This window comes from Prosopis cineraria, unplaced genomic scaffold (assembly GCF_029017545.1).
Source record: "Prosopis cineraria cultivar Desert tree isolate PC_DT_omini unplaced genomic scaffold, ASM2901754v1 PC13, whole genome shotgun sequence".
In the NCBI taxonomy this organism is placed as follows: domain Eukaryota; kingdom Viridiplantae; phylum Streptophyta; class Magnoliopsida; order Fabales; family Fabaceae; genus Prosopis; species Prosopis cineraria.
In genome coordinates, this window is record NW_026555344.1 from 37,213,477 (window position 1) to 37,228,240 (window position 14,764).

General features: G+C 30.8%; 2 protein-coding genes across 3 annotated transcripts; one reads left to right on the plus strand and one right to left on the minus strand.

Moving 5' to 3' along the window:
- Positions 1-2,511: 2,511 nt before the first annotated feature.
- On the minus strand, positions 2,512-4,288 carry LOC129291501 (transcription factor BHLH3-like). Of its 2 annotated transcripts, none has more exons than XM_054928889.1 (4): positions 4,085-4,288; positions 3,585-3,725; positions 3,262-3,432; positions 2,512-2,818 (listed from the first exon to the last, which is right to left on the minus strand). In XM_054928889.1, the coding sequence occupies exons 1-4, from the start codon at positions 4,160-4,162 to the stop codon at positions 2,744-2,746; spliced, it is 465 nt and encodes a 154-aa protein (XP_054784864.1). In that variant the 5' UTR covers positions 4,163-4,288; the 3' UTR covers positions 2,512-2,743. The 2 variants fall into 2 exon arrangements, with proteins under 2 accessions (XP_054784864.1, XP_054784865.1); XM_054928890.1 differs by lacking the exon at positions 4,085-4,288 and adding an exon at positions 3,823-4,078.
- A 6,330-nt stretch (positions 4,289-10,618) lies between these two features.
- Positions 10,619-13,134, plus strand: LOC129290084 (uncharacterized). Its single transcript, XM_054926791.1, has 5 exons — positions 10,619-11,113; positions 11,345-11,547; positions 11,629-12,202; positions 12,750-12,873; positions 12,971-13,134. The coding sequence occupies exons 1-5, from the start codon at positions 10,619-10,621 to the stop codon at positions 13,132-13,134; spliced, it is 1,560 nt and encodes a 519-aa protein (XP_054782766.1).
- Positions 13,135-14,764: the final 1,630 nt, after the last annotated feature.

The window sequence follows — 14,764 nt, forward strand, 5'->3', positions numbered from 1 at the left end:
TATGATAATAAAAAAAATTAAATCTATATATATTACTAATATAACATAAATATTTTTAAAGTTTTACTCATTAATTTTTCATGACATAAGAATAATTAATTGTTATATCTATGATAAATTTTTTATCAATTTCTTTTTAATATAAATTATCATTAAATTGGTGAAGTTTTTGTCTTTATCATGAGTATTAAATAATTTAAATACATCTTTGAGATCTAAAGTTTTGTTTAATTTAAAAAACTCTATCACTTATTTGTTGAATTACTATTTAATTATAGTAAATAAATATATCAATATGGTAATGATGGTCGATTGTTATAAATTTTTTATGTTGATGAGATTTAAGTATATTATAGTAAAAATATCATATAATAAATTTTAATAGCTTGGTTATTTTAGAAAAAAAAAGTAATTGTTAGAAGAATATATCCTACCCATAATCTTTTAACTTTTGAATAAGTAATTTTTTTTATAAATATCAAACACATAACATTTAATATATTTTAAGATTTTTGTTGCAGTACTTGATAAGTTTCTTAGTATAATTCTTATATTTTCATCAAATATAAAATAAAAGCAAATTCAAATGATATCAATGATTTAACAACAACTGTAAATTATTTTGTTGAAAAGAAATAAATCATATGACAACTATATCTTTAAATTACTGAAATAGTTAGACTATACATGTGTAAAGATTATTATAAAATTAAAATGAGAATTCTATTTAGTATTTCATGACTTCTATAATATGCTAATTTAGAGGGTAAAAAAATATATATCCTTACATTTTATTAAAAGAATTAAAAAGTTAGGAGGTTGTGGCTCTTACTGATCCCTTTTGTCTTCACCCTTGTCCATAGTCATCCATATAAAGCTCCTTTATCTAAAGATAACCAATAGTTTACTCCTCCTTCGTTGCATTTTACTTAAAAAAAAAATTAAAAAGTTAGGAGGACTTTAGCCCTTACGGGTACCCTTCGCTATAATCATTCATATAAAGCTCCTTTATCCTAAGATGTCCGATAGTTTACCCTCCTCCAATTCATAATATAATGTTTTCTCTTCTAACTTTCTAGTTCACTTGGTCTAAAATAATAAAAATACAGCTTCATAATATGTAGAGTATTTAATATTTTCTTCTATTTAACTTTTCTATACTACAATTAAATATTATAAGTAATTAATTCATTATAATTAAAGTCGTATTGATTTATGATAAATAATTAATCAATCGTCCACCAGCTAACATCTCTTCATTTTGCTAACTTGATTGATCAATAGTAAGAGGCAGTGAAATAATAGGAAATGAGATATATTAAATAATAATTATATCTTTATTATGTTATTCAATTAACAAAATCTATTGATAGATTTTAAGTAAAAACACTTACCAACAATTGGTTCAAGACATTTAGTACTTGTTCTTCTTAAACAGGGTTATGAGATTGAGTCTTGGATGTGGAGAAAATTGTTAGTAGCAAAGCTCTATAGTCTACATTCATGTGGTTCAACTGGATTTTGAATTAGTCAAGACCCAATATGGCATTTGGAAACTAACTTGAGTGCATCATATACTCATCTCTCGATGCATCCTGTGTAGTAAGGGTCAGTTTGTTTTCTATTTTTAAAAATTGTTTTTTATTTTTGAAAATAGAAAAACTTTAAAATTTGTTTTGGCTAAGTATTTTTTTATTTAATTGTTTTCAAAACTGTTTTCATTTTTATTTTTAAAATAAAAAATAGAAACAACTTCAAGTTGTTTTTATTTTATTTTTTATTTTTAAAATACAATACATTTAATTATTGAAAATTATAGCTACCTTGACAAATTTTGGTTATTAATCACTACCATTAATTGCCTATAACTATAACTACCAGTCCATTTTTAAATTTTTAAATTGTTTTTAATTGATATAACAAAAGAATTTTTTTTTTAAAATAATTTTGTAAACTGTATTACAAAATATTTTTAAAAAATAAAAAATGAGAATAAAAACCAAACAGGCCCTAAATGTCTCAATGTTAGAATATAATTCTTTTTGAAAAATAAAGATGTTTCTTCTATTTAATTTATTATTTTCCCCTATCTGAAATTCCTTTACTAGTTAAATTGGCTCCATTTGTAACTGTTTTATGAAAACTTGCTACCTTTAACTAGGTTCATTAATCTATAAGGACAATTAATAAAAATTCAAAATATATGACACTTTTAACTACTTCACAATGGTTAGAAGTATGGTTAAACGTCATTTGTATCATTAAAATGGTAAATATATATATATATATATATATATCACTACTTTTCATGATTACCTTACAATTAAGTCAATCTATATTAATTGCCTTTTATTTCTTTCTTATATAATCTCTTTTTACAATATAATTAATAAGGACCTTTATGAAAAAGGAATATGATGTTGTTAACTTTATGCAAAATGTCACACACTACTTCTCGGATCACCACTAGATGATAGAAAATATCTTATATTTTGGATTTAGTGGAGTAGATTAATTATAAGGATTATTATAAGAATCATTTATTGAAGAAACACCCTTAGGCTTTTGCCTTTTGCAGATTTTGTGTGTGTGTGTGTGTGTGTCACCCTTGTAAATTATCTCATTTATATGAACTCTTACACGTTAACGTTTTTTTTTTTTAAAATGAAGTCGAACTTTTACACTTGAAAACATCACACAAGAACAGTTTTTCACTACTTCTTCCTCAACACGGGCAATTTGATCACTCCATGTCCTTTATTGCTTGTAGCACCGCTTGCTTCACCATTTGTGCATCTATGTCATCGATCTCTTGACTCTGCAAAAAAGAAAATGATATATTTTGTCAATTAATTATAATATATATTTATATATATCAATAATATAAGTTATCAAGTAGTGATGAAGATGTTTCCTTTGTTGGCTGGCACAGGCCATGCAACTACACAAGAGAGCAAATGAATCTATATATGGGAGCCACCTATTGTTGTGTCAGCGCGCAGAAATTTTAATTTGTGGCTGAAAATTATAATAGTACAACCCACACGTGAAGTTCTTTTTCCACCTTATTTTTTGTTAACTTAAATTATAGAACTCATATATAAACTAGGAAGCTTAATTGATAATTAGAATTATGATTTAGTCACAGATATTGAAATTAACTAAACCGGAAGAAAGAAATCAATGATCACGAACAGAAAGCAATAAAATAATTGTATAGATTATTGTGGTGATATCATATGATTAATTTTATCCCCTTACTTCTCCTCCCACAGCTTCTAGCTGAAAGGCGTCTTCACAAGAAACCCTAGCATCAAGAACTTCAAGTCCAAGCACCTCAAAGGCTTCGAGTATTGAGACGAGCATTCCTGGGCAATTCCTTTCAGAAAACACATTAATCAGGAAGCCCCTCTCTAGGGTTTCCACTGTCACCTGCCAAATCATCCCAAGACACAGATCCAACGCAACGCAATTAATTAATCAATGCATTATTATGTCATATAAAATTATCTAAGAAAGAATACATACATATACATACATACATATATATATATCCACACACAAACACACAAAATTATAAGCACCTTAGGTAATTGATTTTGGGAGGAGGATGAAGATTCACTAGCAGTGCTGCTGCTTCCAAGTTCTGCGTTGAGTCCCTCCACTTTTTGCTTCAACTCCTCTATGTATTTGGATGCATCCACAATAATTGAGGCTTTATTCACCTGACAAGTCACCCAAAAAACCAATCTGATTAATCACGTTTATGATAGCTTGTATGTCTGGACTTATACGAGAATTAATGGAAGAAAGAGAAAATACAGGAAGCTTTAATCCATCTGGCATAGGATTGGTATCTGTCACCTCCTTTAGTGTCCAAAATCTAGACCCTTCATTTAGGGAATCAAATGAGGTTTCTCTAACTATTAGCTCAGATGACGGGTGAGATTTTGAGCATTAGGGGGTGGCAGATATCTCAAATCCAGCATCCTAGACCTCCACAAGAAAGTTGTGTAATGCCTGAGACTAATGAATTAATTATATGGCTCCAACTTCTTGAATAGAATAATGGAGAGTGAATTACAGCACTAGAATTTGTGACATCTCGAAGTTGCTGTAACTTGTGATGGAGAGAAGCTTTCTTTCGCCCCCTCGAAGCCATATATGCTTCTTCTTCTCTTCTTCACTGTTGTGCTTCTTATCGCTTTCTTTTTGTCTGCTCGGTATTGGTTTTATCTCCTTTTTCCCATCTGAGGCTACAAGGGCTTTTCTTTATAGAGAGAGCTCACAAATAAAATATATGCGATTCCTTGTTTGTTTCCTTCCTTCGCCCTCACAACATGCCATATATGCCTGCTGTATATGAATGACATATTTGACCCTTTTCATTTTCTTCTATTACATATGCTTACCATCTCTCAGATGCAAGGTGTACGTTGCTTAATCTATCAATTTGTACAACTCTCTAATCATTTGTGGATGTAAGGTCTTCAACGTAAATTTCATATCCACTTTTTGCGATAGAGTGGCCCAACGCGGAGAATCTAAATTTCCCGATGCTTGCAATATATATATATATATATATATATAAAGCATAAGGTTATAAATGAGCAGCGGTGGCATCAGATTGAAATTAAAAGTCTTTCACCTTAATTTATTTGATTTATAATATTGCTGAAGCTTTGTTTGATTAATACTTAAAAGCCTAATAGTTTCGGTGAGTGAGACATAGAAGGTTTGGAATGCAAAATATCTAAGTTTGATTGATACTTAAAACAACTTGGGGTTATCAACATTGAATGTACAAAGTACCTGTTAAGTTTTTAAAGATAAAATAAGTGAAAGAAAAGAAAACTAGCTATAGTTTGGATGGGGAGAAAAGTATAGGGAAGAAAGAATACTAGGAGGCAAAACAGTCAAAACTAGAAATTTTTTTTACTATTTTTTATGGTTTTCCTTCTTAGTATTATTTTTCTCTCACTTTTCTCTCCATCCAAAACCTAATAGTGAAACAGAAGATGTAGAGAGCGAAAACTTCGCGCTTAGTTCAATATAAAGAGAATTATACCATTTTAATAAAAAATGTTAGGTTTGAGTCCTAAAATTAATACAGGTGCAACGGCATTGATGTTAGAGCTTTTACCCGAAAGGCTCTAAACCTGATTCAATTTAGATTAGTTGGAGCTCTTAGGTCTAGACACGGGTGTTTGCTACAAAAAAAAAAAAAAAAGAAGTTGTACAGGAGGAAAAGGAGGCCCGTGAGAAGAGTTTGGAGGCATTGACAGCTAAACAAATTAAAAGGCTTGAGTCGAGAGATGTTCGCAGTTATCGAAGCTGGTCGATGTTGGTGTACGGATGAACTCCCCCCGGTCACGTGCAGATTCCTATTCTGATTGATCTCTTCTCCTTTTACTTCTTCCCATAAACATTCTTCCTTCTTCACTCTCTTCTCTCTCCACGTGATCTTTCTCACTAATTCATTGTTTACACTTCTGCAAGATATAATGGCGCCTTATGAGTTATGATCATTGAAATTGAAACTTTAATTTTACTTCCTATTTGTTAGTCATAGTTAACACAATTACTACTGCTAGAGACATATACGCGTATTTCTAACCAATTTAAGGAAATGTTTGATTTGCAATTGAGATTCCTTTATTTATACAATTATTTACATTAATATTATTCGCAATTCGTTTTTGAACAAGATCTCTTTTCCATGTGCCAATCAGAAGCTAAATTAGTTTCGAACATGTCAAGGATAATATATCAATAGCTGAATTGCCTGTTTGATTTCAAATCATACGCACGTAATAAGACGATAACAGTCCTAAGGCCAGTTATCACCGTGCAGAAAATATGAATACCAAAATCCTTCCTTTGTACCCTTATACTAAACAAAGTGTAGAAGTATTGGCCAAAAATAAAAAAAAAATAGCAAGACAAAAGTATAATAGTATACTATTATATTCACCCCACTAATGGAATAGGGTTTGTCAGAGCTTTTTATATATAAAAATGCGAGAATATATTTCGGTGCATGATGTTATATTCTTAATTCTCCAAACACTAATATACTATTGTCTTGTAGTATATATTATTAGAGTGCCATGATCCCTAGGCAAAACAAATAAATCAAGATGGAATGAAATAGCAACTCTAAAGGAAATCATCAATTACTATAATGATGATAAGGCAGAATACTAATCCATGATACATTAAATCTGACATATAGTATTTCCATATGGTGCGTGAATCCAAACACTGATAAGGTAAAAAATTATAATGCACCTACCTCTATTCACGTGCTTTCCCACCAATCATCACAATAAAACAATTTACAGCGCAGACAAAATTAATTAAATAATCCTTTCACCTACAAAGTAGACTACTTTGATTTTTATTCTTTCCAAGCATAGGGTTCTAGATGTATTAAACTACTAAAAGCCAATCGGTTATTAAACCAATCAAGGTATTAATTCAAGAATTAATGATCAAAATTATAATTAAACCATGTTTAGATCAATCATTAATAAAGCATTTAATTGAATCATTTAAGGCACTAGTTCAATAATTTATTGGTTCAACCAGCCAAATTAACTCAATTTTCAATATTATGAAATGTAAGAGATTCAAAGATATTTATTGTCTCTCCCTCCCTCTCAATATATAAATACTCCTCTTGGTCTCATTTATATGTATGTATGTATGTATGTATGTATCATGTATGTATGCATAAGCTAAGCTTGCGTTTGGATAGGTGTATTTTGGTTAAAAATTTGGATTTGAAATCTTATATTTGAAATTCATATTTTCTAAATTCATGTATTTTAAATTCTTTTTTTGGAATATATAAAAAAATTTAACTTATAACATTAAAATCATTTGTTTGAATCTTAAGTAAAATTCTAAATTTCAAATTCTATATTTGAATTTAAAGACAACTCAAGCATCAGTGGTCCAATCTCAACCGGACTGCTGGTGCCAACCAAGACTAGATCGCCAGTGACACCCAGGACAAGACTGCTGGTATTGAACAGGATCGAGTTGTCAACGTCGACCAAGATTGGACAGCCAACTTCAACTAGGACTAAACAACCAATACTGATTGAGACTGAACCATTAATGCCACTCAAGACAAGGTGGTTGAATTCAACTGAGATCTGACCATTGATGTTGACCAAGATTGAATGGCCAAATTTCATTAAGACTAGACAACCAATGCTGACCAAGACCAGACCACTAGCGCCAATAAGGATCGAATAGCCTACTTTCAATAAGACTGAACCACCGACTTTCATCAAGATTGGACACTCGACACCAATGTCACTGGGAGTAACAGTTGAATTCCACAGGGATAAGACCTTTAGTGCCGATTGAGATCAGACGACTGACTGTGATTGCAATGAGACCATTCAATCTTAGTCGACGTTGGCAGTATGGTCCTAGTGGAACTTAGCTGTTTGGTCTTGGGCGACACCGATGGTCTAGTCCCGATCGACATTGGCAGTCCTGTCCTTGTAGAAATTAGCTTTTTGATCTCAATCGGAGATGATAGTTTGATCCTAGTTGAATTCACCGACCTAATCTCCATCGACGCTAACAATCTAGTTACATTCAGCGCCAGCAGTCCAATCTTAGTGGAAATTAGCTGTTTGATCTTGATCAGTGCTGGCAATCTAGTCCTTATCAGGGTCGATGGTTACATCCTAATAGAAGTTTGGTCTTAGTCGACGCTAACGGTCTAGTCCTAGTTGAAGCCAGTTGGCAGTCTGATCCCAATTTAAGTCGGTTGTTTTGTTCTGATCAGCACTAGTAGTTCAGTCCTGGTAGAAATCAACTAGGTAGTGAAGTAGAAGTTGATGAATGAACATGAAGGAAGGGAGACTTAAATAGAAAGTTGAAATAATAAGGGTTTAGAAAGGATTTTAAATTGCAAAAAAAATTGAGGTAGGATTTGGATTTCCAAATCTACATATTTTTAACTACCCAAAGAATACATTTGACTCAAATCCAAATACATATGTGTCCAAACATAACATAAGTGAATTCTAATTAACTAGTACTTCTCTACAATAAATGAAAGGTAATTAAATTATTGATAATTGATAATTATCTTAAAAATAGAAAATATTTCTCAACTTACCCTTATATAGAAGATTGTGAAGGAGGAAAATTATAAGCAAGTAATATACAAGTTATCCACCTCTGTATACAAAGTGAATTGTATACGATCGGGTGGGAGTATATATAAAAGTTTATTATCAACTTTATATAAATTAAAACATTAATTAGTTTTGTTAATTAGTTAAGAAATATCAAAATAAAATATATTTAAAAAATTTAATACAATATCATTAATACTGAGTGGAAATTCTATGAACTATACATCGTTCATGATTTATAAATTAATTAAATAATATATTTTTCTATTTAAAAAACCCTATACATTTGCCCGAACCCAACATTAATGAAACTATTTGAAAACCTTAAAGGTACTATATTGATGTCTTATAAGATATGGCTGCAACCTATGATTCACATAGAATTTCAAATGAGCCACACTATTATTATTTATAAATAGTATGTGGTTCCTTATATATATTGACATAGATACAATAGATTATACATGGAAATATAGATATTTGTTAAAAAAAATTAATCAATCCTTTGATCTAATATCCCTCTTATTTGAACAATTCCTTATTGTCAAATCAAAAGTAAATGTAAGCAATAACGGTTGTACATATACATTGCCAGTGGTGAAGCTATTTAATTGTGAGGACAGGCAAATGCACCTCCTCATTTTGAAAAAAATTATTAAGGTGTGTAAATTTTGAAACTTTACATCTTTTACTTTTAATATTTTGCATTCTTTGAACTAAATAAAAAAAATATTTGGACTCAAAAACTTATTAAATATGTAACATTTTAATGATTGAGATAATAAATGAAGAAGATATTTATATAAAATATCATATTAATATATTCAATATAATTTTTTTAAAAGAAAAATGATGATCAATCTATGTAAGTTATTACAATTTTAGTCATAGTATAATTATTATTTTTAAAAAAATTATTAATTTTTAAATTAAATTATCTTGTGCCCTGATTTTGAGTCTTGGTTTCACCATTGTGCACCACCATTTATTCCTTTGTCTTTACTAGGCCATACCAAATATTTTGGTGCTGCGCTAGATTAGCGGACTTGTGATTTCAATATAAAATGAAATTTACTAAAATAGTATTTAGGTTAATGTATCCATGTATTTGCAATCATTTGTTTAGATAGTCTAAACAAAAATTTAAGGGAAAATATCAATCAAGACCACTAGAGTATATTTATATTAGTCAAAGATTAATAGATTTTGAAATTTCATTGCAATCCCTTGGTCCTTGATTGATATTATTTTTTTATGTGAAATGATATAAAATCAAAAAAGTCATCCCAACTATTACTAGGGCTGACCATTGAATCACTGTCAGAGACCTTGCTACAGTATTGTCAAATTCGGACTGAACCGGACGGTTTGACCATCACCCGCTAAGTAAAGCGAACTAGTTCAACCAATTGAACCACTTAATTTGTTGAATTGGATTAACCCAAACAGAGTTGTCTAGTTTTCATTGAACCAGAGTTGACCCGAAACCCAGAGCTGGTTTAATATGGGTCAATTTGGGTCAAGTGAAAAAATAAAAAAATAGGGCTTATACCGTCGTATGTATGCAACTCGTCCAAGAGACCAAGACTTAAGAAATGAAGAAACAAAGGCACAAAGCATAGACCACAGAGCCACAAACCGACAATTATCGTCGTGCAACACTCTAAACTCCACAGAGGTACAAACGTGAGCTGAGAGCCTGAGAGCTAACTAGCTAAGACCTCACCTTTGAGTCTCTGACCTAAGACCTTACTCTCGCCATCTCGTTATCTCGCCGTCTCACAATCAAGGCTCACCTGACCTGACCTCTCATACTCACAGAGTCATAGTCTCATTCTCACTCTCACACCCTCAGACTCAGAGATCAAGACTCATCTCTCATCGACTCACCATGTCATGCCTCTAGTAATTCTAGTCTCTCTCTTGCCTCTCTCTGTTTCTCATCTCCAATCAATTGATCAAGCTTTAAATTTGAAATCTCACTCAAATCTCATCTTGCACTCTGATTTTGATTCATCCCCTTCTCGCATCTTGATCGCCATTCTCAGCCCAAACCTAGATTTCTCATCACCATTCTCAGCCATTCTCGTCTTGCTCGCCACTCTAAGCTCATACCGCTGCCTCTACCTCTACTCAAGTTGCCTCCAGCTCCTCCTAACTTTAACTCGTGCCTCTGTATCTGCGTGATTCTCATTTTGCTCCAGCTTTTTTGATTCTCGGTGTGCTCTGCTCTCCTTCCAGGTTTGATTTCTAGCTTTTATGTTCTATCTATATACTTGAGTTTGTATAATGAGTAGTATGTATACACGATTCTTCCAGGACTCCAGCTAGCTTTTTTTGCTTTATTTTTCATTGCTTTGTTATTTATTGATATGGAATTTTGAATATGATCTAATTCCTGGCTCTGCTCTCTTTTTCACGTTTTATCTGTGCTTTCAATTTAAATTTAAAAAATGTCATCTGAACAAATATCTAGTGCTGTATCTACACAATCTATTAGAGCTAAGTTTGATCCTACATGGGAGCATTGCACTAAAATACCAAAAGAAAAAGGTCGCAAACCTCGCTTAAGATGCCTATACTATGGAAAGGAATTTGGTGGTGGTGGAATACATAGAATGAAACAACACCTTGCTAGAAAAAAAGGAGATGTAACTAGTTGTAAAAGTGTGCCACATGATGTTCGCTATCGATTAGAGGAAAACTTGAAAGAAATTGGTCAAAGGAGACCAGTTAAGAAATTAAGAAAAGAAGAGGACAATCCATTAGAAGTGGATGATGAAATTATGCAAGAAATAATTCCTTCAAGTTCCTCTCAATTAGCTAAAAAAAAGGCATCTGCAGCTGGAGACAAATTCTTTGCCCCAAGGATAAGCTCAAGAGCACAACCAGGAATTCGAAGTGCATTTACAGGTAAAGAAGCTTTGCATAGAGCGGATTTAGCTGTGGTTAGGTAGTTGTATGATTGTTGCATTCCTATGAATGCTGTAAATTCTGTTTACTATCAGCTCATGATAGATGTTATTTCAACTATTAGCCCTGGTTATAAAGGACCAACTTATCATGTTGTGAGAACCAAATTATTGCAAGACATGAAAAAGGAGGTGCAATTATTGGTTGATGAATGTAGAAGTTTTTAGGCTGAGACTGGATGTACAATAATGGCTAATGGTTGGCAGGATCAAAGAAATAGGCAGTTGATTAATTTTCTTATTTACTACCCTGGAGGAATGATTTTCATTAAATCTGTTGATGCATCAAATATTGTTAAGGATGCTCAAAATCTTTGTAATTTTTTCATGGATATGGTTGCTTTTGTTGGTGCAGATAATGTTGTTCACTTGTTAACTGATAATGCAACTAATTATAAAGCTACTGGAAGGTTGTTAAATGATAAGTTTCCTTTTATTTTTTAGTCTTCTTGTGCTGTCCATTGCTTAAATTTGATTTTATCATATATTAGCAAAATGGAGATTGTTAGTAGCTTAGCAACACGTGAATCCATGGTTTCAAAATTCATTTACAACTATGTCTTTTTGCTAGCTTGGTTAAGGAAAAGAGAAGGTTGGACAGAAATCATCCGCCTCAGTGCAACACGGTTTGCCACTACTTTTATTGCCTTGAAAAGTATCTATGAGCACAAGCATGATATTCAAGCTTTGATAACAAGTAAGACATTTGTAGAATTTAGATACTACCAGGATTCAAAGGAAAAGGATATGGTAATGATTGTATTGGACAATCAATTCTGGAATAATTGTAAAACTGTTGTTGAAATTGTAAAACCACTTGTGAGATTGTTGAGAATTATTGATTCTGATGACCGGTATTCAATTGGCTATGTTTATGATGGCATGTACAGGGAAAAAAGAGCTATAAAGAATATTTTCAGGCACAAAAAATCATTATACAAGCCTTACACAAGTATTATTAAGAGAACGTGGGATTTTCAACTTCGACAAAATCTTTATGCAGCAACATATCTCTTCAATCTTGCTTTCCTTTATGATAAGGAAAATTTTTCTAGAAAGCCAGAGGTTATGCAAGGATATATTAATGTGATAGATAGAAAATTTTTTCTAATAAGACTAAGTTTTTGTTAGAAGGTGCATAATACCAAAAAAGGTGTGGAAGCTTTAGTCATCCATTGGCTATAGAATCTACAAAAACCATGCGACCTGGTATACTTTTATCTTTAAAATATATTCTAATGACTTATTTTTTCTCATGATAGATGAATGGTGGAAACATTTTAGGAACAGCTGTCCAAATGTTAAAAACTTGGCTATTAAGATATTAGGCCAAATTGCATCTTTCTCAGGCTGTGAAAGGAACTAGAGTGTTTTTGAAAGAATACACTCCAAGAAAAGGAATAAGTTGGAGCATGAAAGATTGAATGATCTTGTCTATATTCATTACAATTTTTATTAAGGAATAGGTAAATTATTTAAAATTTGGCTTTCATTTGTAGTTATAAAAAATAAATTACATGAATCCTTATGCTTTGTTACTATCATGTGTTTTTATTAGAGTGCTAACAAGAAGAAAGCTTTGGACCCTGTTAATTATGAAAGTATTGATTAGATTGATTATTGGGTAATGGAAGAAGATGATTGTTCTTTACTCAATATTGATGATATAGAACAAGATCTCATTTATGATGACACAGTGCTACCAAAAGCTATCATTCATCAAGAGGATGAGGAAGGTTTAGTATTCTTTACTTAATGTTTTCACTTTTTTTTATCACTTAACATGTGATTCTCATTAATTTGATTATATACATTAAATGTTTGTTTGTGAAGATAATGAGCAAAGAGGCAACGTGGCACATGGTGAAGCTATTGGTGGACTTGATTTACAATTATTTTCTCAAGAGGATGTTGATAGCTTTAGTGAAGATGTTGATGCCTTTGAGCCTGCACATGCTTGGATTAACCAAGATCTCCCAATATTTGATAAGCCATGAAAATTTAAATTTATGATGTTGTGGACTTTGCAATGATATGTTTGAGACATATATTTTGAATTTGTGATATCTTTATTTGAGACTTTGAGCAATTAGAAATGTTTGAAATTATATTTTGGATTTGTAATGTGTAACATCCTGATTTTTATATAATAAAAAAATTATGGAATTTAGGTTTTGAAAAAAAAATGATAATAATAGGAATTTATATTATTTGAGGTTATTTAGAAATAATATTATGGTTAGGTATTTAATTATGAATTTAAAAATTTAAATTTAAAACCACATAAGCAATATTTAGTTAAGATATAATACATAAATAATTTTTTTTTGTGTGTGTTAAAAAAAAGGTAGAAGAAACAAAAAAAGGGGGGGTGGAAAGTTGTTGTTTCTAAGTCCCATATTAGTTAGATGAGGGAAGAGAAGAGGTGCCTTCATGTATAAAAAGGAGGGGGTGTGTGCATTAGGAAGCATGAAAGGCTAAGATGCAATTTAGAAGAAATTGCAACTTATGGCCCAAAGGTTTGAATAATTAAATTCAGACCTATAGTTTTTTTTAATATAATTTTGGAACTCACAATCCCATTTTTATATTATTTTTCTCTCTTCCTCTCACGTTGCTCGGCGTTTTCTCGCAAGGGGGGATTATTTTCTTTTTCTTCAGGTATGTTCTAACTTTCTCGTTTAGATTAGCATTTAAAAAAAATTATTTAATTAAAAAATTAATTTTATAGTTATTTTCTAAATAGTATTAGCTTTCTAGTGATATAATTATTTTGTAGGATAGAGTAAATATTCTGATTAAGATTTTTCTATATAGGTTAAAGCTTTTAGGGATATAATAAATATTATAGAATATTTTTTTGAGGTTGAAACTCATATTTAAGAATTTTTGAGTTAAACTCTAGATCTATATGGTTGAATTTATGTCGAATCTGAGATGTAGGGATGAACCTCTGATTATTAAATATTTATTTAAGTATGAATAGATATTTTTAAGGATATAGAAAGGTGATTTGAGGCTTCAGGATAATTTTAAAATTTTTAATTTATTTTTGGATGAATTTTTTTTTAAAATATAGAAGAATGAAATTGTGATACTAGAAGTGATTTGAGGATAAAAAAAATATAGTTTATTAGGGTACGAGAATTTTAGAAAAGAATTTGGTAAGTTAAATGAGGCATAAATTTTAAATTAATGTTAATATGGATTATAGATCTAAGACTTTCTAACTCTTTAAATTAGAGTTATTATTTTAATATAAAATTAATATATAGCATTGTGAAATAATTATGTAGATTATATTGACAAAGATAGTGGTGAAAAAGGAGTTGTGAAGGGGAACTTGTTATTCAAGACACAAGGTAACCATTATTAATGTGTTGTGATGGGTGTGTTTGTGAATGGTTATGTGTTGTTTTGTTGTTTGGAAAAATTATGAATTATTGAAAATAAATACTGTATATACTTGTTTGAAATTATTGCCAAGTGGGTTAAAAATTTATTTTTGTTTATCATGATGAGATATTATTGTTCGGATATATTCCTGTTTGGATATTTGAATGATGCATGACTTGTCAGGGTATTTTAATATATGGTGTTAATGGGAATTTCTGTTCGGTTAATTAT